Source organism: Podarcis raffonei, chromosome 1, assembly GCF_027172205.1.
Source record: "Podarcis raffonei isolate rPodRaf1 chromosome 1, rPodRaf1.pri, whole genome shotgun sequence".
NCBI lineage: Eukaryota > Metazoa > Chordata > Lepidosauria > Squamata > Lacertidae > Podarcis > Podarcis raffonei.
This window is the reverse complement of record NC_070602.1, coordinates 57509240-57535767: the sequence shown is the minus strand read 5'-3', so window position 1 is coordinate 57535767 and position 26528 is coordinate 57509240. Positions and strand designations below refer to the sequence as shown.

Sequence of the window (26528 nt, the reverse complement as noted above, 5' to 3'; positions counted from 1 at the left end):
GGCTGAATTTTCTCCTTCCAGGGACAGCATGTCAATGGTGAGCAGGGCTAGAGACCAAAGTGATCAGTAGACACAACCCTTTTCTTTATAGGGCAGGCTTCTATGCGCATCATTTCCATCAAAGGAAGCAGGAGGCATTATCACAGGTCAAGGACCCATTCCAGCTTTGAGGAAGGCATGGAGTAAGGATAGGGAGAGTCTTGAGGGCAAGATAAAGAGGCTGAGAGGGCAGCAATGGACTGAGATGGACTGGCAGAGCCACCATGGCATCCACTGCCCTGTCACTTATGTCAGTCAAGGTGGAAGGGGGGGGCTGTGTAGGGGGGGCTGCATACCAGACAGGAGCAGCAAGCAGACCCAGATTGGGCCTGAGGCCATCAAATGACAGCAGCAGGACTTGCATGGGATCCCAGCTGGCTCTGCTCCTCCCAGAATGCCCAATTTTGGGGCTTACTGTGACCTACCACTGATGGGGCTTACTGTGGCCTACCACTGATGAGGATCCCACCAGTAGTACTTCTGCCCACCCATTCAGCAGTCAGAATGGAAAGCTCTGCACCAGCAGAGGGACTCTGGAATCACTGGCAGGGCTAGGCAGAGAGACACTGCTGCCCAGTCTGAACCTTCCCCAGCCTGGTGCCAAGGGGGTTTGGATGCTAGTCTAAGCCCAGTAAGCGTCATGTCTTGGTGTCAATTTTTTCTTGCCGACTTAAATTTGATTTTATTGGGAATTCCTCTGCTCTGCCACCAAGCACCTAGAAATATAATGTGCTGTACAAATAGGGATGATTTGCATATTAGGTCCATTAAGTAGATGGCTCTTTGCATACAGCTCTCTTTTGATCTCTGCAAGTGTTGGATATGAAAGATTCCAGATAGCTAAGAAAGAATGTGTTTGTTTCTACATAAGAACTGCCATCTGGAGCAGCCTCCCCCCACCCCCCCGGCTGTTGACCAGCCCTAAGAATCATGGAGGTGGCTCAGTTGCTAAAGGACATCAGAATACACTGGCTGAGAACATTTTATTACAGAATGGGTTTCTCTCATTCAGGAGAGTTTTCCTGTTTTCCAAGTTATCTGAAAAGGGGATTTTAACCTGTCCTGGCAGCTCCTTCTCTTTTGTGTATCTGAATACTTAAGACAATGCACCCCTTCTCCAAATGCTGCAGACATATCAACTAAAAAAAAGGATGGGAAAGTGTGGTGTGTATAGACAACACATTTTTAAAAGCTCCATATCACAGGAACATCATCCAAATCACAGTCATTGCAGAAATGGCTAGAGGAACCGTACTGACCATGGTGTTTAAACTTTTGTTGCAGAGATCTCTTTGGCAGCAAAGGAACCTAAAACTGTCAGCGTTAAAGTAATTGGCAACTTGTTCTGTGGTACACTGTGACATTTTCCAGCAGCTATAGGTTCTTAAATGCACTGTAAAAAAACAAAAACAAAAATTATGTCCCAAAATAAGCAATTGAAAACTTGACAGCTTAAAATACGTTTGCTTTCTGTTGAATTTTTTTAAAAAACAACAATGCTTAACAAAAGCTGCTGATTTGATAACTTTATAAGGATACCATAACTTATAATATGGTTTATATGGTAAATATGGAAGCTTCAAAAAAAAAAAAAAACCAAATGTCTCAGTACTTTGCAGTAGTTGCCCCATCTTGCATAGATGTAGGGTATAATCCCATTGAGTATTGGAGTGGATCTTGAGTTGCTCTTTTGTGAACGGAAGGACTCCTGTTCACAGAAGGGGCTGCTTTAGTGCACGACATAGCTTTTTCCCTCATCCCATGTCAAGCAGATAAATCATCTACGTCAGATTCTCATGCCACTCCTAGCTTCTACTCCATCTCAAAAACAAACCACTTCTTTAAAAAAAGAAAGAAACCCTAAACACTGGAATTAAATTATGCAAAAGAAAGAAGCAGATATGTAAAAATATAATATAACCTTAAGCCAGGCTTCCTCAACCTCAGCCCTCCAGATGTTTTTGGCGTACAACTCCCATGATCCCTAGCTAGCAGGACCAATGGTCAGAGATGCCGGGAATTGTAGTCTCAAAACATCTGGAGGGCCGAGGTTGAGGAAGCCTGCCTTAAGCTAAGCCCGCAGCGGTTCTCAACCTGTGGGTCCCCAGATGTTGTACAACTCCCATCATCCCCGAGCTCTGTTCTTGCTAGCTAGGGATGATGGGAGTTGTAGTTCAACAACATCTGGGGACCCACAGGTTGAGAAAGGCTGATAAGGGATGCAGCAAACTGGGCCCCAAAGGATGATTGTATGAAACGGGCTTTCTGAGAAAAGGACTTCTCATATAATGCCACTATGCAAATCTATGGTGCGGCTGCACTTTGCATACTATGTACAGTACAGATTGCCTCATCTCAAAAAGGAGATTGTAGAGTTGGAAAATGTTCAGAAAGGGCTTATTAGTAGTAGGATTGTGCTGCAAGAGACACTCAAACCAAGAGTGAGACTGATATACTGCTGCATATTATACATACCAAACCTAATTTGCAAGCAAGCATCTTCTTCGTAGCTACAGGTAAGGTTTGTCCTACACAGGAAGGGGCTTTGTTCGCAAGTGTAACATCGGAGTGCATAGCCTGAGATACAAAGGGAGATTTTGTTAAACTAACAAAATATCTATATAGCACGATAATCTAAAGTATTTTACGTACACTGCCACAGTAAACAAACATTAGGCCAATATGATTACTCACATCATAATGAATATTGGAGGAGGAGAGAGGATGGCAGCTTTCCTAATGCCACTTAAATAGTTTGTGCCTAGAGTAAGATTTGGGGACCTCCAGCTCACCTGAGTAGCTGTCGCTTCAGAACCCAATTCAATTTTTGGTAAAAGGAAAACTCACGACACATCACTGCTTTGATCACTACGCCAAAAGTTTCTTTTTTGCTTTTCCGTCTCCAATAGTAAAGTGTAAAATACTTTTTCTTTTTATGGACCTTATATAGGACATTTTTAAAGGCAGGGTTGTTGTTTTTTAAATTGAACTAGGATTCAACTAATAACCAAAGAACTCAAGGAAATCTTCTCTCCTGTCCAAGTTTGATCACTTTGACACAGTAGTAGGTAATGAGACAAATAGAGAGGAAGAGCCCCCTACTGGACAAAGGATTGAACTGGGCAGCTTTTGGCTCCTGGTGAGAGTTCAGTCTTAAGAAATCAATAGGCTTAAGTGCATCTGCATTATGAATTAGACAACAGTAAGTTGACATCTAAAAACAAACTGTTCATTATGTAGAATATCCAGGCAGATAGATATGATGGAAGATTTTGCCTCAACTGCCATCCAACTCTACCTGTTTCCACTAATTGCTGTGGAAACCCTCTTCCAGGGACAGAGAACCTATAGCCTCCAGATGCTGTTCAACTCCAGCTCCTATCAGCCCTAGGCAGCATAGCCCCATGGTCAGCAAAGATGGGAGCTGGAGTCCAAAAGCAGCTGGAGAGCTATGGGTTCCGTGTCCCTGCCATGCTGATTCCTGACTGACTACATCAAAGAAACTCACCTGCCATGTATGATGGAAGTAAGCAAATTTCCCATTTTTGGTGCCTGCACATGGGATATGTAAACCCAAGCATATGTGTTAAGCACCTGATAGGTCACTACTACATCACTATTTATTATGTTTGTGCTGACTAACCTGCTGTGTTTCCTAGGCTGTGCATTATATACAAAATAATAATTCAAAGTTTACCAACAAAACAAGTACAGCATTTGATGGACACATCCACCAAAGGATTGCACAGAATGCTTGCTAGGTTGCATGTTGTTCAGGACCATTCCCCATCTTCTCCTCTCAGGCTTTAAAATCCCTTCTGGTTAACTGTATGCCAACTGCTATGTTCACATCAGTTGCTGTATTCTGTACAGTACTTGAACAGATACAATAGAAACTGAAAACTTTCTATAGGTTTCCATCAAATTTACACCACTGCACAGGTGTTCAGTGGTCACTGAGCTACTCCCTTCAAGGAGCTTCAAGGAGGATACCTACCGGAACTGCAGGACACAGTTACAATAATGAATATTGTAAGCAGAATGCTGTTCATTTTGTCCATGGCTCCCCTGAAGTCTAGAAAGAGAAATACACATGAGACTGGGGCCATGCCCATAATTTGTTTGTTCCATTCAAAGCTGTTATTAGACTTTAGGAGAGAGAATATCAACTGAGCCTTGACAAGGAGGCAAATGAACAAAGTTACCTTCTTACATTTTTTTTTACACTAATATACCCCTCCCTTCCACTATTACATCAGTTTTAACAGTCATAGCTTCCATAGCTTCCCGGGAACTCTAGTTTGATAATGGTGCTGTTTTCAAATTAAATTATGTTACACGTTTTAAAAAGATTTTACTATTTATTTATTTATTTGCTTTTAGGCTGCACTGGGAAAGAAGCAGGTAGCAGCATGCTCTGGGAACCCTGTAGGAGGTTTGGAGAAACACGTACAAAAATATTTTAAAAAGAAAATCTAACAGGGGGGAAACAACCCAAGTCCAACCCAGCCCAAGAAGAACTGAGTATGCTCAGCAACCAAAAAGATTGAGTCAGCTTGAAAAGAGAAATAGGAAAGGAGAACTGCAGAAAGAGACAGATAGGAGGAAAATGATTGGCTGGCAGTTTAATACTTCAAGGTCAATGGTAATAGTGGCAATAATTTTAAGACAACAGCCAGAGAAACCAGCAAGCTGGACTGTTCCAAACTTCAGCTCCCAAACATATTCTGTTTGTTCATACAATCCACATTTCTGCTGAAAACGTATAACACAGACACTATATGTATTGCTTTTAAAGTGTATTTTGAAGATTATACAGTTCACACTACCATTACATGCAGTGGATGGCCCTGCAGTGGATATAGGAGAGAGTAGGGATGGTTTCAACGAGAAAAGCTTGTATCCATCATGTCTTCCTGAGAGGTTTACAGCTTCTCCATCAAATAGCCACCCAGGTATCTGTTTCAGATCTAGTTTACAAGCATTTAACTCTTCAAAATGTGGGTGGTTGTCACAGATGTGCACTTGTTCTCTTGGTAGACCTCCTCTTAAGCATCCTGTCTTTCGATTAAGTTGGATAATGGAGGTCTGCAATCAATATCCCTTTTCCAGGTTTGTATTTTACAATACAGTACTTAGAATCATAGAATTGTGGAATTGTAGAGTTGGAAGGGACCCTAAGGGTCATCTAGTCCAACCCCTTGCAATGCAGGAGTCACTGAAAGATGGCCATCCAATCTTGCCTTCTGAAGGAGAGTCTACCGCCTTCTGAAGGAGTCTGTTGCACTGCTGACAGCTTTTAATGTCAGAAAGTTCTTCCTGATGTTTAGCCAGAATCTCCTTTCTTGTCATTTGGATCCATTGGTTTGGGTTCTGACCTCCAGAGCACTTATACCCTTGCAGTTTCAGAATAATACATTGAGGGATTGGTGGTACTGAAATGGCAGGCACTTTGAGTATGCTCTCTAAGAGGTTTTTGGTCCATTTTCCACTGTGAAGATGGCCAAGTGTACAGACTTGTAATTTGTTGTTGTTGTTGTTGTTGTTGTTTGTTGCTGTTCCATTTTTATTGTTAATTATTTAAATGAACAAGTAAGCAAGCCAAAACAAATAAGAGTGTAAGTACAATATGCAGTGTTATCAATTGCCCTGTAATCCAAGCAGTGATGTGAACATGGTGTCAAGTCAAGTGTCCAGCCCTTCTGCTTCACCTTGAGTTCCTTGCAATGTATCCTTCCACAACATTCCATGTGTTGATGGTGGCTGACAATTATATTCCCTTTTTAGAAGCGTATGCAATAAAGTAGTCCTAGACTTCATTTTTTAAAATGCCTTCTGTATTTTGGTTTGCTAATGCTCTCATTTGTTTTGAAAGGTGAGCTGTCCAAACATAATTTTTTTAACAACCTGATGGAAAGAAAGGACAGCTACAAAAATATTCTGAATGAATTTCTATCAGTACTGAAGACGTTGGATGCTTTGGAGATCCAGATGTTACTAGCTGCTGCTGCTGCAAACCTGAGGGTAGATATTCATTAGGCACTTTATACAAATCTTTTCAGATGCCAGTATTAATCTGTCTTCAACATATGACTGATTTAGATAGGATTCCTGCACTGTAAGGGGGGTTGACTAGATGACTCTTGGGGTCCCTTCCAACTCTAGATTACTACGTTTCTGTGAATACAGTATTGAATTTTGAATAGTATAAAATTTGTACTATGTTTTCTAAAATAAAGTGGACTACATTGCAGAGCCGTAACATATCACACATACCCTCTCAGCCAAAGTCCTCAGTTCCAAACATGCCATGTGGGTGGATACAGCTGCAGGCTTGTTGTTCTTATTTTGAGCTAATTTTACAGACTGCTGCCAACTCCTACTTGGAACACCAAGTACTTGGAACTACTTGGGGTGGGAATTCTGCCTTCTAACATGCTAAAACATACACACAGTTTGGCTCACTAAGAGCAATGGCTCTAGGAGATTCCATTACTTTATGTTTCAGTGATATTTTATGTTCTCAGAGAAAACGACCCACTCTTTCACACTAGGAAAAGCAATGAGTTAACAGGAAAAAAACAGGAAGTGCCTTGATTAACTTTGGCCAGCTCCCTGCAGTTCCTATCACTATGCAGCACCACCATACTAAACAGAGAAGAGGGGGTATTTAAAGACACACAAGATCCTAATTTGGCGCGTTACCAAAGCTAGAATTATTGGGGAGCAGCAATGTATCAGGGGACCTTAGATCATGGGAAAGGGGACCAGAACCAGGGGTTTGATGCAGGCAGAGCATCTTTTATCTCTCAGCATTGCCTCTGCAGTCTTAGATACGTGCTCCTTCCACGATCCCGAGAGAATTCTCTTTGAGACCCGCAGAAAGCAGCAAGAGGACAGACCCTAGTTAGGACGGTATCGGACGACAGGAAGGGCGCTTTGGGGCGGGGCTGTTTGACAGGATCGCCTTCTCATGCCAGTGGGGAGGCAAAGGTTAGGAAAGCTGCACCCACTGAATGGAATCCCTTCTGAACGGACACAGCAGAAAGCACGGGAGCCCAATGTAGTCGATGCACACCCAACGCCCCCCGCCCGCCAGACGCACCACACATCCCGTTGTGAATTCCGACCCCCCCCCCCACCTACCATCGCGATTTACGAGGCACTCCGCCAGGCAGAGCAATTGAAGCTGCCTTACCCCGCCCATCTAGCTCAGTATTGCCTACACTGGCCGGCAGCAGTTCCCCAGCCTTTCGGGAAGGGTGGTCTCTCCCAAGCCTAGTTGGAGAGGATGCTTTCTGCTCCCTGGCCTCCTACCTTTCCCCGCATAGATAACCCCTAAATGCAACCTGCTTGGTCTAGGCTCCTTTCGCCCCTATCCCTCTCCCCTCCGGAGACCCAGCGAGTTGCCCCGCCTGCTCTGGGGGTGTCCCTTCCCCACCTTCCGAGCGGGATTGAAGCGATGAAATGACGAGTCCTGAAGGAAAAAACGGAAAACCGGCCCTTCGCGCGCCAAGTGCCCGGGCCCGCCGCTCACCCTCCTGCCCGCAGCTCGACGCTCCGCCGCAATCTCTCTGCAGCAAAATCCGGGCCCGCCGCTTTCCCTCGCGCCCAGAAAAGCGCGCCGCTTCTTCTCGGGCACCAGGACGCTCCGCCTCCCGCGCGGCGAGGCTGGTCTGCGGCAATGCGGAGAGCGGCCGAAGCAGCGAAATATAAGTGCTTCAATGATGGGAGCGAGCGAGGGGGAAAAGCGACAAGAGGGCGGAGCGGGCTCGGCCTGTACCTATGAACGGCTGGTCGGGAGGAGCGAGGCCTTGAGGGGGTCGTCGTCGTCGTCCGGGTGGCAAATTGGGCTTGGGAATAAAACCGCAGGCATTGTTGCCTCCCCTCAAAAAGGATATTGTAGAGTTGGAGAGCGGAGAAAGGCGACCCAAGCCAACAACGGGGTGGAGCGGCTCCCCTCTGAGGAAGGCTGCAGCATTGGAGACTTTTTAGTTCAGGGAAGAGGCGAGGGAGAGGCAGCACGGTGGGGTTTTAATTTGCTTAAAAGTGCGAAGAAAGTTGATACAGAAAAAAGGTTTTCTCCCTCCCAAGACTAGAACTCATGGCCAGCCACCGAAGCTGAATGTTAAGACGATTCAGGACGGGCAGAGGAAAGGACTTTTTTCAACTTGAAGGGCTTTGAGAATTAAGACTAATTAGGCTGTGGGTTAAACCACAGAGCCTAGGACTTGCGGATCAGAAAGTTGGCGGTTCGAATCCCCGCGACGGGGTGAGCTCCCGTTGCTTGGTCCCTGCTCCTGCCAACCTAGCAGTTCAAAAGCACGTCAAAGTGCAAGTAGATAAATAGGTACCGCTTTGGCGGGAAGGTAAATGGCGTTTCCATGCGCTGCTCTGGTTCGCCAGAAGCGGCTTAGTCATGCTGGCCACATGACCCGGAAGCTGTACGCCGGCTCCCTCGGCCAGTAAAGCGAGATGAGCGCCACAACCCCAGAGTCAGCCACGACTGGACCTAATGGTCAGGGGACCCTTTACCTAGGCTAAACACTGCCTCCACACTGAGAACAAACTGGTTCTGAATACTGTATGTATTTGAAAGCAATACAACAGCTACATCAGAGACCTTTTTATCCAGATTGGAAAGCTTGTTTTTAACATATATCCTCGCTTCCAGAAAGGATAGAGAGTAAGGCACATGGTATACAGTAGTACCTCGGGTTACATATGCTTCAGGTTACAGACTCCACTAACCCAGAAATATTACCTCGGGTTGAGAACTTTGCTTCAGGATGAGAACAGAAATCGTGCAGCGGCAGCAGGAGGCCCCCATTAGCTAAAGTGGTGCTTCAGGTTAAGAACAGATTCAGGTTAAGAACAGACCTCCGGAACGAATTAAGTTCTTAACGCGAGGTACCACTGTTCATCAAATGGGATGCTAGCTTCTGATATTCAAAGAACTTCAAGAACAGTTACCTACTGGGAAAGGAAGATAAGGATGACATGAGGTAGCCTAAAGTATATAAAAAGGTGCCTGGGCATATAAACTTCAAACCCTTCTCAAGGTGGCTGTATGCAGTTATGGGAACTGGGAATAGTATGGACTTCAGCATTGTCAGGTTTACTACATACAGTAGTTCCTCCTGAAGTTTAGCATTCAACTGACATGTAAACAAACATATATAGGGGAATATCTTAAACCTTCTTGAATGAGGATTTTTTTTTTTTTTACTGAGGTAATCTAGCCTCAGTAAAAGTATCATCTCATAGGATAAAGGGGTCTGATAGGCCTTGGTAGCATGTCATGGTAAACGTCGTCATAAACTGATCATGGCTCTTTTGCTCCTTCCTATAATCACAAGGGGGGAAACAAATAAGAGATGCTGGTTTATTTCAACCCCCTTTCCCAAATCACCATCTGTGATAAGTACTGTTTTTGTTCTAGCCAAACGAAGAAGAAAACACAAGTTTAGAAGCTAATTAAAATATTTTCAGAATCATAAGTGAATACTTTAAAAAACTGTTTGCATCCTGACTTTACCTGGATTCCCTTTGCTGTAGATTATGCTGTAAATGTATAATACAAACCCTACAATAAATTATTATACAACTATGCCTTTGAGAAAATTCAAACACTTTCCACAATGTAACAAGTTCACTCTTTTTGGAAATTATAGTTGCAGTTTACTTCAGCTAGGAGTATCAATTTCATATTTTCTTAATTATGAATTTTACTTTTCTTTTTACTCCCCCCCCATCTTGTGTACCAAGTACAAGTTGGTAAAACCTAATTATATATCATTCAGAGGAACATCTGAGCCACATTATCAGTGAAGGGCTACATCTTATTTGCATATCGTCTGCACTGCGGGAAGAAGGCCCAAGGTTCAATCCGTGGCATTTCCAGGGATGATGGGAGTTGTAGTCCCAACAACATCTGGAGGTCCCTACAGGTCCCTATCCTGGCATAGAAGTCTATGACAGATTTTCCAGTTTTATTACAGGTGAATCCTTTCTACTGCTGCTGCTTAACAGTACAGTCCTAGACATGTCTACTTGGGAGTAGAATAGGATTTACTCCCAGGTATGTGTGTACAGTGGTACCTCAGGTTAAGTACTTATTTCGTTCCGGAGGTCTGTTCTTAACCTGAAACTGTTCTTAACCTGAAGCACCACTTTAGCTAGTGGGGCCTCCTGCTGCCGCCGCGCCGCCGGAGCCCAATTTCTGTTCTTATCCTGAAGCAAAGTTCTTAACTTGAAGCACTATTTCTGGGTTAGTGGAGTGTGTAACCTGAAGCGTATGTAACCTGAAGCATATGTAACCCTAGGTACCACTGTATGTGATTGCAGCCTAAAGCCCCCACTACTTTACAGAATGGTGCAACTGCTGTACGAAACTACATCTCACCTGTCCTTTGCTATATATATATTAATACCCATCAATGTAAATGTTCCAGTTAAGACTTATTTCAAGTTCTCTTCATTTTAAGTGAGACAGTTATAAAGAAAACCATTTAGTGTTCAAGAAAACATGTTTATACTTAAAATTCTAAACACGTATCACAATAGTTAAATGGCAGTTGAAGAGGAAAATCAAGCTATTTACATATTTATATTATATAATAAATGAAGAAATGCAGTAGGCAATATGCATATTCCATGTTCAAAAAGGCGCATGATGCAGGATTTAAAACATTAGACCAGCTCCCTTTCAAACATTTCAGAGTGTCCCATTAAAAACATACATATTCGTCCCAATGGCTATACAGATTTAACTTCAGTTATTTCATTCACATATGTCAAGAGATGAAATAGTAATACAAAATCATTGTGAAAATGACATGCCTAATTTTCCATTTTGTTTGCTGCTTTAATTAAAAAAAGGAACGGAAAGAAAAATGGGCAGCACCATTCTGGTTTTAAGGAAGTTTAAATGTACAATGATTACCTTCAACTGCAAAGCTGTTTGGAAGAATAAAGCTCACCACACTACTGTATTCCCACCTCTACCCAACATATTCTCTCTCGAGAAGCAAACACATGACAAAAGAGAACCCTGTTTGTATAATCTGCTCTGATGAAAGCCAGAACCAGCACTCATGCTAGTTGCTCCTCTGCCAAATAATGACTTAATATTCAGAAATATTTTACATGGTATCTTCCACAGAAATATTTTCTGCAGAATCAATAGGTCTTTGTTTTGTTTTTCTGGAAGTTTGCTCAGGTTTGACGCGGACAACGTCCACGTCCAGAAGGAACAGGGATGTCCAGAATTCTGCGTCTGTCTTCATATTCATCAGTATCTGTTGAGTCTTCGTCTTCATCCATCGCACATTCGTTATGATTAGTTTCCTAAACGCAGGAACAGAAGTAATATAGGTAAGCTCTTTGACAAAGTTTCCTTGCAAAACTACCCCAACTAAATGTGATCATGTTTGTCAAGCTGCATTAAACAAACAAAAGGATCAATGAGTACCACAGAAAAAGTAAAATACTTTAACATCTCTTATAATTGTTATGGCATTTATACAACTACGTCTGGTTTCCAACAGCTTGCCAAAGTGTTACCCAACAGAAAGCCTGGGGCTGGGCTGAAATTCCTGTCACAGGCATTCAAGATAGCATTATGCTATATATTAGACACTAGACAGTAGGATACTTCTTTGGTTCTTTAGTAGGCATTGGGCAAGATCCAAAACAATGCCAGTGGACACAACAGATTCTGGGGGCATGCAGGGAGCAGCAGCAGGAAAGAAAAGCAAGGGGAGTTTGTGCAAGTGCACTGACACTGTTGGATTTCACCCATTCTTAGCAAATTGTAGCACACACAACACTTGGGAGAATGTACTAAACGTGCCTATTCCAATTGTGTAAAGTGCTTAACAGCCTTATATCACTGGACTTCATAGCACTCTATAGGAAGGCCATGCTACTCTCATTTTACAGAAAAGGAGCCAAGATATAACATGATTTGTCTGCTAAGTGTATTTTGGACAAACTGAATTTGAATCCAGTACAAATGGTATTTTATCATATTACCACTGAAAAACTTTTTACTTGTGTGTAAGCCAAAAAGTTCTACTCATAAAGGAAGTCTATAAATATTTCTAATTAAAAGTAAGTCCCGTATTCCATCTACAGTTTTTTTCAGTAAGAGCAGCCGAAGGCTCAATTTTAAAACAAGATATCCAAGTAGACAGTGCGTTTTAAAAAGTGGAATGCCCATCCAAACACTCTTCTATAAAAACATGTATTCTGACAATAGCTTTCCTTGAATGCTTAAAAATGTCCTATCCCCTGTCATTTGTGGAAAACAATGTTAAAACTGTTTTCAAGACAAGGCACGTAATGTGTCTGTTGACAACATAGACAAAGGTTAAACAAGCAAAGCAGAACAAATGATTTGCTGTAACTAAATAAATGTTTCTATCCAACAATAAGTTCCCACTTATTTTATGTTATTCATTTAGCACATAAACAGCAGTGCAGTTATATAATATGTAAGCAATATCAAATTGTTAATATATCTAATATATTTGTTCTTCCCCAAACTGAGCATTACTCAAAAAACAACGGAAAGGAAAGCAAAAAACAACAAAAGCAGTCAGAAAAGACATTTTACTACTTGGGCTTTTCCCAAATGTTCCAGGACCTTTATAAACATTTCGTAATCCCATATATGAGAAAGTTGTTATCGATCCCCTCACTGCATTTTTGCTCATAATTGATAAAGAAGCAAGTATGATACTTGAGCACACACATTTTTAAACTAGGTAAAGTGTTTTTTTTACTTTATTCACCTTATAGCTTCTAAAAACTATTAACCTAGTTTTATGTTTTATTTATATTTAAACACAAAATCCAATTGTTTCCTGGAAACCAAAGAGAAGAGTTAAGGCCTAAAAACATCAATTTTAACTTACCATGCGTGCTGTAGATACTTTGAACGTTGGGCAAACCATATGAAATCTAGGAATGGTAACATTAAAAAATCTGTCTTTATAGTAGAGACAATGGAATGTATAGTATCCTTCCATGTACCCTGAAGTAGTGGCAAATGTCGTACAGCTGGTATATTCATAAACCCGACCAGGGCTGATTATGGGAAATTCTCCTGCAGAAACAAAATTAACAGAGGACTTCAACCTCTGGAACCAAAAATACTTCAATTAGGATCAAACTTAACATTGCAATGAACTTTTTAAAAAAGTGTGCTTACAACTAGTCACTTTTATTTCTAAAAGAAATACAGCCACAAGACTTGTTCCAATACAGGCCCCATACCAGTTTCTTGACAAAAACAAACAAACAAACCCACCCTCTTGACTGCTATTTGCCCTCAAATGTGATATTTATACAGCAAACAGCATATATGGGGGGCAGTTAATCAGCCATGGTCATGGGTTTTTTTTTACCAAAAACTGGGCTCCAATTTAGACTGAGAACAAGTTTCAGTGCATGGCCTCAAAACTACTCCCCTTCACCCCAATAAAATTGGCCAGTTTAAGCACGCTTTTTTAAACAGCATGTTTATTGTAATGTGTAGTTTGGTCCTTAGAACTGTGTTACAGACTTCAAAGAAACAAAGAACGAGCAATCTATACTATTATAGATTTTAATCTTAGTATAAAATTGTAATGGTGCTGCCATGCTGCAGTTTGCATGGCTTGTTGATAGGCAGCCGGTGTGTAGCCCAGGGAGGAAGACAGAGCGAGTGAGCAGGCAGCCTAAGCAAGCAGGTGAGTAAGTGTGGCAGCCACCTCAGATAAGCCACAGAGCAACAGGCAGGACAGGTTGGGGCAGCTCCCAAGAAATCATCCTGCTCTGATGCCACTGCCCACCTCACATGTTTCTCCCCTTCTCCCCGCTCCTTGCTGAAGGAAGCAGAAGCAGCAGCAGCAGCAGCAGCAAAAAGGGTAGAAAGCCTTCCCCTCCTTCATTCCCTCTCCCTGTGCTGTTGCAGGGAAGCAAAGGAGAGAATGTCTCTTTCGTCTTCATCCCACTGTTGCAGGCATCTTTCTCAGTTCTTCCTCAGTGATGGTGCACTTGCAACAAAGAAACATTTTTTTAAACTGTAATTGCCCACACAGCAGGGGCAGCAATGGTTGCTTAGATTGGGATCAAGGCTGGGAAGAAAAAGATCAAGGTTCCTCTAATTGCACCCTGCATTTGTTGTTGCTGTTTTAAAAACAGTTACATTCTTTAACTATTCCTTACCTACTACTCCAGGACCTTGCACCTCCTCCACATCACCTTTGGCATTGGTTATTCTCCAGTACCGACTGTCTAGCTGACAAGCCTTCTCTGGAAGAGCATCTTTGGACATCTCAATTCTGAAAAATTATGCAAGATACTCATTTTAGGAAGAGAGGAAAAGCACTAGCCAAAAACTATTACCTTCCTTAAAATACTATCCAGAATATTTTAACTGTTTTAGGGCCTTGAGAGGTGGAAGGAAATAGTTGTGACACTCGTCTGACCACATTACAAACAACACTCATTAGCAGGGGCATAAGAGTCATGTTTTTCTCTGACACAATGTAGCAATTTGACTGTCCAAGAAATACTACCCTAAGGGGGAAGATCTAGATCCTGTAATTATTACACAGGAAAAATAATAATTGAACGGATGTTAGAAGAAAGAATATGTTCTATAGAACAGTACAGAAAAGGAAGTCAAAAGCAAAGAAGTAACTTCAGTGCAGTCTTGTAAAAAGCATTCAACATTTCCCCATTCTTACTTTTTATCTCTCACTGATAAATTGTGATTTTGGAAGGACTAGTTTATATTTTAGGTCGTTTAGAATTTTGCCAGTAAGCAAGGAAAGCTTCAAGACGTGTCAGTAACACATTGATAAAATCAGCATTCGTTTACTGCTCCTACCTGATTCTGTAAGTAAAGAAATAGTGAGGTGGATGTACAGAACTGAGTTCAGGTAGAAAAGATGTGGAGACAGAGACAGTAATATCTCCTGTTGTTGCTACGCAACTCTTGTCATGAACGTATCTAGCAAATAAAGAAAAAGACATTATTTTAAAGAATAAACAAATACTGAAAAATTCATTTGTATAAAACCAACTTTCACCTTACAATTTGTGCATTAAGAATCTATTTCTCTCCGTAATAAGAAAAGGCATTCTCTGCACCCGCTTAATGCCATTTAGACTATATCTGTTTCTGCAGAACATAGTGCAAATGTATTGCCAGCATTACAATGTTATTATTGTAAATAATAAGTGTGCTTTGCTTTACTACCTCATGCTCACATACATGTCTAACAAATATTGTAAGATGATAATTTATTTTTGTTACAAGTTTAAGATTATTACATTTTGTCATAATAAGATACCACAGATTGTAAACCAAAGGCATAATACCTGAAAATCTGGTCTCTGATGATGGGATAGCCACCTGTTACTACATTGTTTACATAGGAGGTGAACCATTCCAAATAGGAGCTACCTAATAGCAAAGGGGGAGAAACATTTCACAAGGTCATAAAAAGGCCAGTATGCCGATTACATATGCTATGACTAAAAACAAAACAAAACAAAGAACAGTTCAGACCTCCCAGGTGGTGGTCACCTAGCTCTGACCATTAGCAGTCTCAAGTACATGGTAAGGCACTATAGCACTAGAGTGCTGAGGTTTAGGACTAGGCAAGCGGAAGCTGCTCATTCATCTAAGACCAGAACTCAGAAATCTGAATGAAACTGGGGCAGGGGAGAAAGAGGAAGTTCCCATTTGTTTGTCCCCTACCCATGCTTCCTTACAGATCAGCTTGCCTCATTCCATTTTACTATGAAGCTTCATTTCACTATAGATGGCAATAAATGCATTGTTATGTTTAGCAAGATAGTAGGAAGAATTCAGTATCTTGGTATCAGCAAACATTTCCTCTTACCAGATGGAGTGATTTCCCCCCCTTCTTGTCCCACAAATTGTTCTGGGATTTCCCCCCTGACTCCCCTCCCCCAGAGTCAACTGGGAGAGCACAGGGGAAGAAGAAAGGAGGAGCCTTGTTGTGCTAGGGGACACATCACACTGGGTCCCTATTTGGTACAACTATGCTGGTACAACTATTTAATTGAATCTGGCTCTTGTTTTTTAAAATACAAATAAACCATCATTCCTCCCAATGCAAAGCACAAATAAAAAGCTTTGAGAGATGTGTGTGAATAGATGGTTCCATTTGTTAAACTTCCCTTCCCAAAGCTGTTCCCATCCTTGATCCCCTGAGCATGCTATTTTTGATTTGCCATAACCTTTGAAAGGTAATTATGCCTCAATTACATATCACAGGTCTATGAAAAGAGGGTCTGATGATGTTACTGCAGTTGCTTTCTTCAAAAACCAAACTATAAGAACTGCAGAAAATGCAAGCTTGAGAAACCCTGATTGCTACTTCTCTAAGACAAAGCAGAAAGATGGGATGAAAGGCAATTTGCGTGAGCTGGCTGGTAGGGGCTGCATAATCCTCTCACCAAGTGCTTTCCCCAGCTGATGCAGCAAACATGAATCTGGGAGACCCAGGAGGAAGACGACTCTAACACCTACTTCTTCCTTGCACATCATCCCATCACTTTGCAGTGGAGATGTGACATCCAGCATTCCTAGACTTGCTGTTACTCTAATTCAGAGCCGCCACCACCATCACATTGAACTATAATCCCTAGCTTCCCATCTTTCATTTAAAACAATTGGAAGTAACTATATTTCCTTTCTAGAAACAATAAGCAAAAAGTACAGGCACTATGCTTCTCAATTTTTTTTTGTGAGCATGTACCCACCTTTTAATGTTTTGCTACCCCTCTAAAACTGTAAAAAATATATATTGCGGAAGCCCAGAGTATCAGCAAAATTTAACAAGCAAAACTTCCTATTGCAATGCCGAACAAATGCAACCAAGATTTGCTTTTTCCTTCTCCCTCTCAAGAGAGGGCACTCCAAGCCAAAGAATGGAAGTGAAGTGAAAGGATGTGCTCTTATCTTCTACCACCTGGCTGCTTTTAGATACAATGCTAGTGCCCAAACTTATCTTGCAAATACAGAACTTGTGGGGGTAGATTTCAAGAGATATGATTTGGGTTCTAGCACCTGACGAGTTACGCTTACTTTCATTCTCTGCTTATAAATGCACTCTCCCAACATCTTGCAATATTACACGTGATCACAGTTTAACAGATAGTTTGTCCTCTAATGTGCAAAAGATCTAGAATGAGCAAATGCTGCATGTTGAGGTAAGTGGATAAAGTTCCAGACATATTCCAATTCATATTGACTTCTCTAAATTGTTTCCCATTTAAGTTCCAAAATACTTTTACCTGTAATAAACATATCAATTGCAGATGGATTGCGGGCCATTTGATCCTTCAAAGGAAAAAGGAAAAAGTTTATTTGTGTCCTTAAAAACTGGATTTACAGGTGACATTTGTACCATACAATACTGCAGGAAAATATTAGACTGTAACCAGTAGTAAAAAAGAGAACAAAATTAAGTGTTTCATCTGTGCAAGTCACTTTATGTTCCCATCTCGTCTGTGAACATTTGGTAGAAAACTCAACTTGAAAACTTAAGATTTATTTCTTTGAAATTATAGTATCAATGAAACAGTCATTATATTAATGTGTGTGTTTTTATTATTAGATAGCTTTCAGAAGTTCTTCTACTTAGTTATGGCCCTTTCTGTAGTTAAAAACCAAATTGGTATTTTATGTACCACTATCAACAATAGGGTGCTTTGATCCCCCCCCCCATGCACTGTTAATAAATAACTTACTATTATTTCAAAGTGTGAAGTTTGATTGTTATGCACTAGACACATTTGTATGAAGCCAGTTTTTTTGGAGGCAGACTTCTAATCAACTTACAAGATCCTCCTTCCCCATCATCACATCCCCAGCTTCTTCACTAGTAGCCCTGCTTTGCCTGTCTCTCAGCTCCAGATCCTAATGATCAGCCTTCACTTCCCTCATGGCAATTATAGCAATTGCTGCCATTTAAAAGCCCCTCTCCTTCATAAGTTAGAACGTTTGAACATTTATGTGGCCTTTTGTGAATGGTGGGAAGAAGCTCAGAGATGAAAGACAGCTGATTTTAGATTTTTTAAAACATTCTACACACATATACTGCATCAGTTTCATCTACTGAAGATAATGAGTAGCATTAGTGTTGTCTAAAGTGTCTATTTACAAGTCTTTCTTACTGGGCATTGGTAGAAGATCTCGTAACTATTGCGGCCCTCCACGCTTTCCAGAGCCATGTACTGACTCAATCCAGTGTGGATGCAAAAGGTTAGGGGGAGGCACTGTTTCAGTCCTAGCCGCTGCTGAAAGCCACCGGCTGCTGTGTCGATGTCCAGCAAATCTTCAGAGCGATAGTGGTTGGAAAGGGCCATGCTTCCCATCAACCTTTGGAAAGACAGAAAGAAAAGGGGGGGGGAGAGACATTCTTAACCATTGGAAGAAACAAATTTCAAGTATGTGCAAGCTTACGTAGCGGCCGACTGCCAATTAGCAATGACAGTTAACGTTAAGCTTCTCACCCTGGAACGACTAGCTTCTGTCCATTATGGATCCGAAATGAACATCGATAGTCATCGGGGAGTTTGCAACCAATTTGTGCTTCCACAGCATCCAGATCTTCCTCCCGAACACTCTCTGTGAGCATTCAAAAACTGTACCATTTAGCAGATTATCTTCAGACAATATAAACAATGCATTTTGCAGTAAGTTATTTAAGACATGATGTTAAAACCTCTTTAGCAAGCCCCATTCAAGTCAGCAGGTGTGTTTAGAATCATATATTTTCCTAGGGCTTCTTCTGTTTACTTTTTCTGAAACAGACATTAATACTTATGTCAGAAACACTACACAAAAAGCATAATGTCTTTTGCTTTTGGAAAACACCTATGTACTCCAAAGTGGTGGGATTCTTTTTAAGACAAACCAGAGATAGAAGTCTGTCTTAATTCAAGCTACAGTATATAATTTGAATAGGGGCACACTGCTGTAAAACAAGGAAGGCCAACTAGTAGTCTATAGTCCAGACTCAGAAGCAGTTTTTGTCTGATTCTCCTGCCCTATGCAATTTGTGGCTAAAATATTTGCCAGCTATTACTCAGGAGGAGAATAAATAATTTTCAAGGGCCATATAAGAGAGAAAATGGCATGTGTTAATGTTTGTTGTTTAGTCATTTAGTCATGTCAAACACTTCGTAACCCCAAAAAAGATACATGTATTCCAAAGCCTACAGTAACAATCATTCTCACCTAGTATGGCTGCTTCCATTCTAGGGTTTTTAGTAATACTGAGACACTATCAGCTGCAAGCGAAATTAAAATGGCACTAGAGAGTTACATTCCCCTTGCATGTTTCTATAGTGAAGGAAAGAGGAACAACAAAACGGCTGCTCCAAAACTGGCTGCTAAAGAAACATAGAGGAGACCACTTGCAATATATGGTTCATTTTGATATGAATGCACATGTGCTCTAGCACACTGATTAAACTTTTAAAAGCATGTATTATTGGTTTTTTCCCCACAAGCAGAAAGGCAGGAAAAGGGCAGGGCATGTTCCAGACCCGGGGGGTGGGTGTCATTTGAAGAAGCTCCTTTGAGAAGTGGGGGAGGAAGAGCTGATCCTAAGGCTTTGAAAAACATTTCAGCACTTCATTAGTATGCTAAAATATAATGAAATGCTTTTTTTAAAAAAAATAATTTGTTGAGCTTTTAACAAACTCTGAATTTAGGGTTAAGGCTTCCTTTTGCTCCCCATTTTCCAGAAGCCTGTAAAATGGAGACATATAGCTGCTTTGCAAACCTCTTTGAAATTCAGTGCAGCTGAAAGGGATTATCCTTTCCCCCCATAATCTTCTCAGATTTCCAGAAAAGCAGTGAGACCTCTGGGAAAAGATCCACACACATGGACCCCATTTTGGTGTTTTAAGGAGCATCTCTACCCCCACCTTCAACAAACCAGTTGCTGAATGATTAAGGGAAAGACGGGGCATTCAGGGGTAAGAACACCTTGTTCAAACCATTCCTCAAATCTCACAGTGTGTACTTTTCATATCTACTTCTTCAAAATTAACTCTATTGTTGCTGCACTTTTGCCTTTGTACAAAACTGGGAATTAGAATTAACAAAAATAAAATGCAAAATTCAATAGTGTTTTACCTGTCCACACTGGACAGGCTAGCACCGATTCAAATCAAAGTCAGAAAACCCACTACAAATCAGGTCCTTAAGCTTTCCTTAATTTCATCATGTTTACAGATACATTATTTAACAGTTTGTGAAAAGTACCACACTCATTACTATATTATGCAATAGAGGTCCATTTGGTTTTCCTTTTCCTGTTCTAGATCACTAAGCCAGATCAACAGCTAAGCACAATTTATTGTGTTTCACACACGAAAAAGGACTAAAATTAAAAACAGGGAGGACAGAACTGTTCTCAGCTTAACAAGCATGTTGGCAATAGTTAAATAATCTAGGGTGTTCATAAAGTGGCACTTGACACTGATCTAAAACGATAACTTTAGAGAGAGAAAATGCAAGTTGTATAAAACAGCAAACTTATAAACAATACCTTTCAAAGAAGTAATCATCCGAGGACAACGCTGAAACAGATACTTTTCTAAATCATCCCAGGCCTTTTTAAGTGTAGCATAAATTTGAATATACCTTCCGAGATCAGCATACGTATCTATAAAGATTGCTTTCCAGCTCCGAGATTTCTCAGCTCTAAAAAAATAACAAACAATATCTAAGCAGCAATAAGTAGTAAGAATATTGCATATATGCATATATATTTTTTGCACTCTTAGTACCCCCCCATTTGCTAATTTTTAATTTTTTAAGGTAAATTCCAGTTCAGAAGATTGGATTACAGTTCAATGGGCAGGGTTTACATAAGTGTTTAACTATCCCATTAAAAAAATTCAACTGGACTTGTATTTAATTTTGAATAATCCGCACACAAAAAGCAGGAAGGAAGAATAAGCCTCATAATTGTGTAATATTGTACAGAAACAACAGAAATAAGATTGTACAAAAGGGAAAGCAAAATACCATTCTGATAATTGGCTAATGATTTATGAAATCATTCTAAAGGATGTCACAAAAACAGTCAAGGCTTTGCCACAGGTGTGAATAAAGAATCCTTATGCATAAGAAACATAGGGTGGCCAGCATAAAGGGGGGGGAGGGGTAGCGCCATGTGAATTTTCATGTATGCTTTAACAAGGAAACTTGTAAAAGTGACTGTGTGTCAAAATGAGCAGCAATTAATCCAAGTTTCAAACTCAAACACCAACATCCCATTTTCTGCTATCCAATTAGATTCCAATTAAAACCTATGGGATAGAACTATTGCATCATTTGTCATAGAAGTACCCTACAACTTACACAAGCTAAGCTGTTCTAGTATATCTACTGGAGAATCAGCACCACCTAGCATCTTTGCAGGAGGAAGCTATTATTTACCAACAGATTATTTTATATTGAGCTGATGCTTGCAAACTTTTTCAGCTTTTTCAAAATTTATTTTTTAATGCACACAACTTTTAATCCAAGAAGTAGTCTACAAAAAATTGTAAATTTATCAGACAGAAAACTGGTAACACAACTGAATAATTTTCTCATTTTATGTAAATTAAGCACTAGCCATACTTACTCAGACAAAAGCCAATATTTCTTACAGTGCCTCCTCCACAGTGGATCATGACTTGAAAACTGATTTAATCTACGGCTTACGCAACAGCAGCTGCAAATACAAAGTCAGTTTAAATTTCTCTACAAGTCAGACTAAAAGCAGGTTCAGTAATGATTGCACTTGTACTTTGTACAGAAATGCTGGAGAATTTCCTGTTTTTAAAGTTAAATTTGACACATGATTTCACACTTATCTTTAAGACTCAATTCTCTAAATTAACCCACACTTTTGTACATTTTCTCCATAGCAGCTGTGTTGTGGAATTCTGGACACTTTCATTTTGTGCCCCACCCCATGCTCTTTAACATCTGTATGAAGCTGCTGGGTGAGATCAGAAGACGATTTAGAGTGAGGAGTCATCAGTATGTTGATGACATTCAGCTTTGTTTATTTCATCAGAATCAAGTGAGACTGTTCAGGAACTGGACTGGTGCTTGGATTTGGTAATGAGCTGGATACGGACCAAATTTTCAAATAACCGAAGTTCTCCAAGTTAGGGCATTAGCTTCCAACTTGTTATGATGAATATGAGAAAAGTAGAGAGCAGGAGCTAAAAAAAAATAAAAATACCCTAGCCCCTCTGTAGAGGGCAAGTTGAGAAAATTAATCCTAAAAGCTAAAAGAAATTAGCTTTGGTTTTTCTCTAGGCAGGAGATTCTATTCATGTCATAATCACTACTTCAGGAAGAGCAAGTTAAATCAGAGTTTGTTCAACTGTATGTTCAGAAACGTATTTGGTATAAATTATTTGAATTGTACTGCTTGTGACATATATGGGAGGCAACATCATGGTAACATAAACCCAGTAATGTTGCACATTTGTATGTATTTGCTATTTTGCCAAGTGTTTAAGCTTCTCAGCTTTGGTTGTTGTATTAACTTGCACCTTTTGGAAAGGACTAAATGGTATTAAGGTGGGCTCAGCATATAGATTTTGGACAGATGAAATAAATGGCAGGGAATGTGGAATCATTGCCATAGGAAAGGAAAGGGGATACTTAAGTCCCAGCTTCCAACCATTGGGAATTCTGCCAAGCCTTTGTTGGGCTGCTTATAAAGCACACCAATTATCTGTGCTTAACTTTGGCTTTAACAGATGTCAAACTCAGCACTTTAAACAAGATATCCTAATAGAATGGAGTACACACCTCCCTACAGGTTCTACAGAATTTCCATTAACATTGAAAAACTATGAATTGTCATTTGGGTGCACAGTACATACAGCAGAATATATTTACCACCACCATCAGATTAGATCATAGTGTATAGAGACAAACTGAGGCAGACACTATAGTATCTATAACATTAAACACACAAAAAATACAAATAATTGGAAATTTAGGGACACTCCACAAGCAATAGCCTGGTTCACTCATTATGCCAAGCCAAATCATGGCTAGACCAAAACATGATATGGCTTGACATGATGTGCAAAGTTACTGTGTGCTTCTGTAAGCTTATAATAGTATGGCAACACCACCTCTGCAGGTGAAGGCCTCCTGCAGACACTAGCTTATCAGATGGTACATTTCTCACTATGTAGGAATCTGGCCTTTAGTATTCACTCCAGCTAAATATTAGACAGGTGCAGTGTTGTCAATGCTGTCTTTCCGGAACCTATTGAAAACCTTCCTCCTCCAAGCCTTTTAAGCTGAGATCTTTTCCAGTCTACATCTCTATTGGAATTGAGCTCAAGTTGACAAAATCCCTTATTTAAGAAAGACCATCACTGGTGCAATTTGCAGATGAGCTCACAAAATATGGGTCAGCATTTCAGACATTGATTGAGCCTGGACTGGCAATTCCAAGCAGCACTGACAACAGTCAAAAGCTGCTTTTCTCATTTAACATCAGGATAAGGTCCACAGAGGTTGTCAATCCTACACAAACATGAAGTTGATCATCTTTTAAGTTCTTTATAATGGTTGAAGTTGCTTAGTGAATATTTTTTGAATGTACATAAATTGTGGCATGGCTGCAAATATAAGGGTTAATTATAGAATTGTAGAACTTTGTCTTTGAAAGGCCTAAAAACTGCCTCCTACTTTTTTGTGCCCCCCAAAACTTTTAGGCTGGCTATAGGCCTGACCTAGCCCCCCAAAAGGCAGCACATAAATAATCCAGAAATAAGTAATTAATGCAAGGCAGACTCAAAGGAAAGTAAAGCAAAGGCTTTTTCTTTTAAAGTCCATTTTATATTAATATATGGAAACTCCCTCAGGGGAGAGGTCCATCTATTTTTGCTCCACAATTATCTCAGGTTTTGACACAGAGGGTCATAGAAACATTCTGGAAGTGAATGATTCCGTTGCAAGGAATGCAGAATATGTCAAACTTTTACTATGCTTTCATGATCAGACATTAACAAAACAACTCACTCTCAGCACTTTGCAGGCTTAGCTCAAACTAAAAGGTTCCACTTCCAAGCTGCATTGTCAATGCTAGCCTCATCTAAAGTATGTGCAGTCAAGGGCCAAACCAGATATAAATGCATCTCCCAGAAAAATAGTTCTGTGGTTTTGCTTTAAGTGAGAAGAAGCCTCAGCAGGTATCAATTTTAATCAGAGGAATGGAGAGGGGCTACTTTTCTTCTCTGGTTACTTCTTAAGGGAAAATCTATGGGAGACAATTCTGAGTTTAAAGAAGTAAAAAAGGAAAGGCTTAATTTCACCTCCTGCATTTCGCTACCTGATAAGGACAGCACACTGTGGCTACTTTTTGTCAGGAGAGGGTTACTTTTTATTTTTTAAAAACAATATCAGGAGATGGTTACACTCACATATCACCTAGTTGGCCCTAAGCTTGTGGGGCTCAATCAAGCCCACCTTGCACAAAGGAAGACACACACCCCATATCATAAACCTTATCTATTTCTTTGCCCCCAGAGGATTTTAAGCATCCACCATGTGGTGTCACTAGGGCAGGGCTCGCTTCGAGCACGTTGCCCAGAGCAAGCACCTGTTGACACAGCCGCGCTGTGGTGAAAGAAAACCTGTCTATCAGCGCAGGGCCAGCTTGGAAGCCGCTTGGGACCCACGGCAGGAGCCTCTCCAGAAATGTGCAATGCAGAGCAGCCCAGAGCACTATGCGCTCTTGCAGGGGGATGGGGGGAAGAGATGGGTTGGGGCCTGCTTCCCCACAGACAGGGCCATCGACCCAGCTCCCATACCCAGGGCTATGGGATATCCCTCGCCCCATTTCCCCACTCGGCTCAACCCAAGCCTCGCATCCCCTACTCTTCCTTCCTATTTGGGAGCTTCTCCATGGAGATGTTTCCTGCACGCGCAACCCCGCCATTGATGGGTTTTTTGGGTGGTGGTTGTGGTGAAAGGAGACGGATCGCCATGGCCCTCTCTTCCCCCAAGAAGGCGGCAGCAGCAGCCGCCACCCTCCTCCTCTTCCTCCCCATTTCCCCATGGTTGGCGCCGCCAAGGGAACCAAGCGGCAGCCCCGAGAGCGCCGCCCTGCCCCGCCAGCTCCCCGCATTAAGCCCCGCCGGGCTCCGGGCTCCCCGCACCTCATGAGGTCCCTGTAATCCAGGAAGCTGAGGACGAGCAGCAGCGGGTCCGTGGGCAGCGACTCCAGGCTCAGGGGCTGCAAGTCTAGCTCAACGGACGCCGCCATCTTGACGCCTCTCTGGTCGGGCCTCAGCTCCGGAGTGGGAGGCTCCTCCTCCCCGCTCAGCTGGGGCCGGGCTGGGCTGGGCGAGGGCGAAGCGCGGCCTACGGCTTGTTCCTGCCCGCCTGGCAGGCATCTCCCGCCCCTCACGCTGGTTTGTTATCAAACACACACACACACAGGGCTGGGCCGGGCTCAAGGGTTGCTGCATTCAAAGCCTCGATCTCACAAAACGCCCCTCGCCTGGAGGGTTGTGGGCGCGAGGGCGCCTTTGAACAGCTGCACTGCAGCAGGCAGAAATGCAACAGGTGTAGCTTTCCCGTTTCCCAATTTTGGGTCTGCAAGATTTGACTTTCGAGCACGCGCAGTAGGCAAGGCGACGCACGTGCTTAGTTAGGGCACCAGCGAAGCAGGTTGAATTTGAGGTTTATTTATTTATTTAATTTTAATTATTTAATTAAATTAATTTAAAAATTTATTTAAAAAAGAACTATCAACTAGTAGGCATCACTGGGGGCAGGGCGGGGCTTTATTAGACTTCCTCGCACCCTACTCTGGTAACTCCACTCTAGGTCACCTGAGCTTCAAGCGACAGCATAGGATGCAGAAGTATGACCAGGCTGTGTACAAGTAGGACCAATCCAAGTAGGACCTGAACTACTGCAAAGTGGTGCCACCCACCACTGGCAGAGGAAGAGGAGTGCCGGGGGGGGAGCGCACCGCCCCGGCAGCACGATCCCAGTAGGGTGCCATCGCATGGCTGTCAATCTTCCCTTTTTTTGCAGGAAATTCCCTTATTCCAGCGCCGCTTCCCGCTGCTATCCCGAATTGTTAGATATCCCGTAGACTGTCCCTGGGACAGGTGAGGCTTGTGATCCCTTGTTTTCAAATCTCAAAGTTGACAGCTATGTGCCATCGTGGCTGCCCCCGCCCCTGCCCCCGCCCCTGCCCCCTGCCCCTGCGGAGGGCACACCACGCCCCTGGGATGTGCACCAGCCCTGCCACTGCCTACTCTCTGCCCCCCCACTTGCCGGAGCATGAAGCTCCCCCACTGCCACCCACCCCTAACTCAGACAGCTGCTCTAGGAGGAAACCGTGGTCAGTAATATAAAAAACTCCTGAGAGATCAATGAGAATTAACAGGGAGATATTCCC

General features: G+C 41.8%; 2 protein-coding genes across 2 annotated transcripts; both read right to left on the bottom strand.

The window, feature by feature from the left end:
- Positions 1 to 1006: 1006 nt before the first annotated feature.
- Positions 1007 to 7835, bottom strand: LOC128413863 (CD59 glycoprotein-like). Its single transcript, XM_053388331.1, has 4 exons — positions 7577 to 7835; positions 4037 to 4114; positions 2515 to 2616; positions 1007 to 1432 (listed from the first exon to the last, which is right to left on the bottom strand). The coding sequence occupies exons 2-4, from the start codon at positions 4098 to 4100 to the stop codon at positions 1239 to 1241; spliced, it is 360 nt and encodes a 119-aa protein (XP_053244306.1). The 5' UTR covers positions 4101 to 4114; positions 7577 to 7835; the 3' UTR covers positions 1007 to 1238.
- A 2714-nt stretch (positions 7836 to 10549) lies between these two features.
- FBXO3 (F-box protein 3) lies at positions 10550 to 25548 on the bottom strand. The gene is made up of 11 exons (XM_053388316.1): positions 25273 to 25548; positions 21717 to 21806; positions 20631 to 20785; positions 18583 to 18697; positions 18244 to 18448; positions 17362 to 17407; positions 15415 to 15499; positions 14921 to 15043; positions 14254 to 14369; positions 12960 to 13150; positions 10550 to 11388 (listed from the first exon to the last, which is right to left on the bottom strand). Exons 1-11 carry the CDS (start codon positions 25377 to 25379, stop codon positions 11257 to 11259), a joined length of 1365 nt encoding a protein of 454 aa, XP_053244291.1. The 5' UTR covers positions 25380 to 25548; the 3' UTR covers positions 10550 to 11256.
- Between the last annotated feature and the right edge of the window lie 980 nt (positions 25549 to 26528).

Excerpts from the sequence above, each read along its gene's own strand:
- LOC128413863 (XM_053388331.1), bottom strand. The coding sequence starts at position 4,100 with ATGGACAAAATGAACAGCATTCTGCTTACAATATTCATTATTGTAACT. Across the intron at positions 2,617-4,036 it reads AACTGTGTCCTGCAGTTCCG|GCTATGCACTCCGATGTTAC; the intron begins GTAGGTATCCTC and ends TTTGTATCTCAG. Across the intron at positions 1,433-2,514 it reads TTGCTTGCAAATTAGGTTTG|TGCATTTAAGAACCTATAGC; the intron begins GTATGTATAATA and ends GTTTTTTTACAG.
- FBXO3 (XM_053388316.1), bottom strand. The coding sequence starts at position 25,379 with ATGGCGGCGTCCGTTGAGCTAGACTTGCAGCCCCTGAGCCTGGAGTCG. Across the intron at positions 21,807-25,272 it reads GATTACAGGGACCTCATGAG|CTGCTGTTGCGTAAGCCGTA; the intron begins GTGCGGGGAGCC and ends TTGTATTTGCAG. Across the intron at positions 14,370-14,920 it reads TTCTTTACTTACAGAATCAG|AATTGAGATGTCCAAAGATG; the intron begins GTAGGAGCAGTA and ends ATAATTTTTCAG.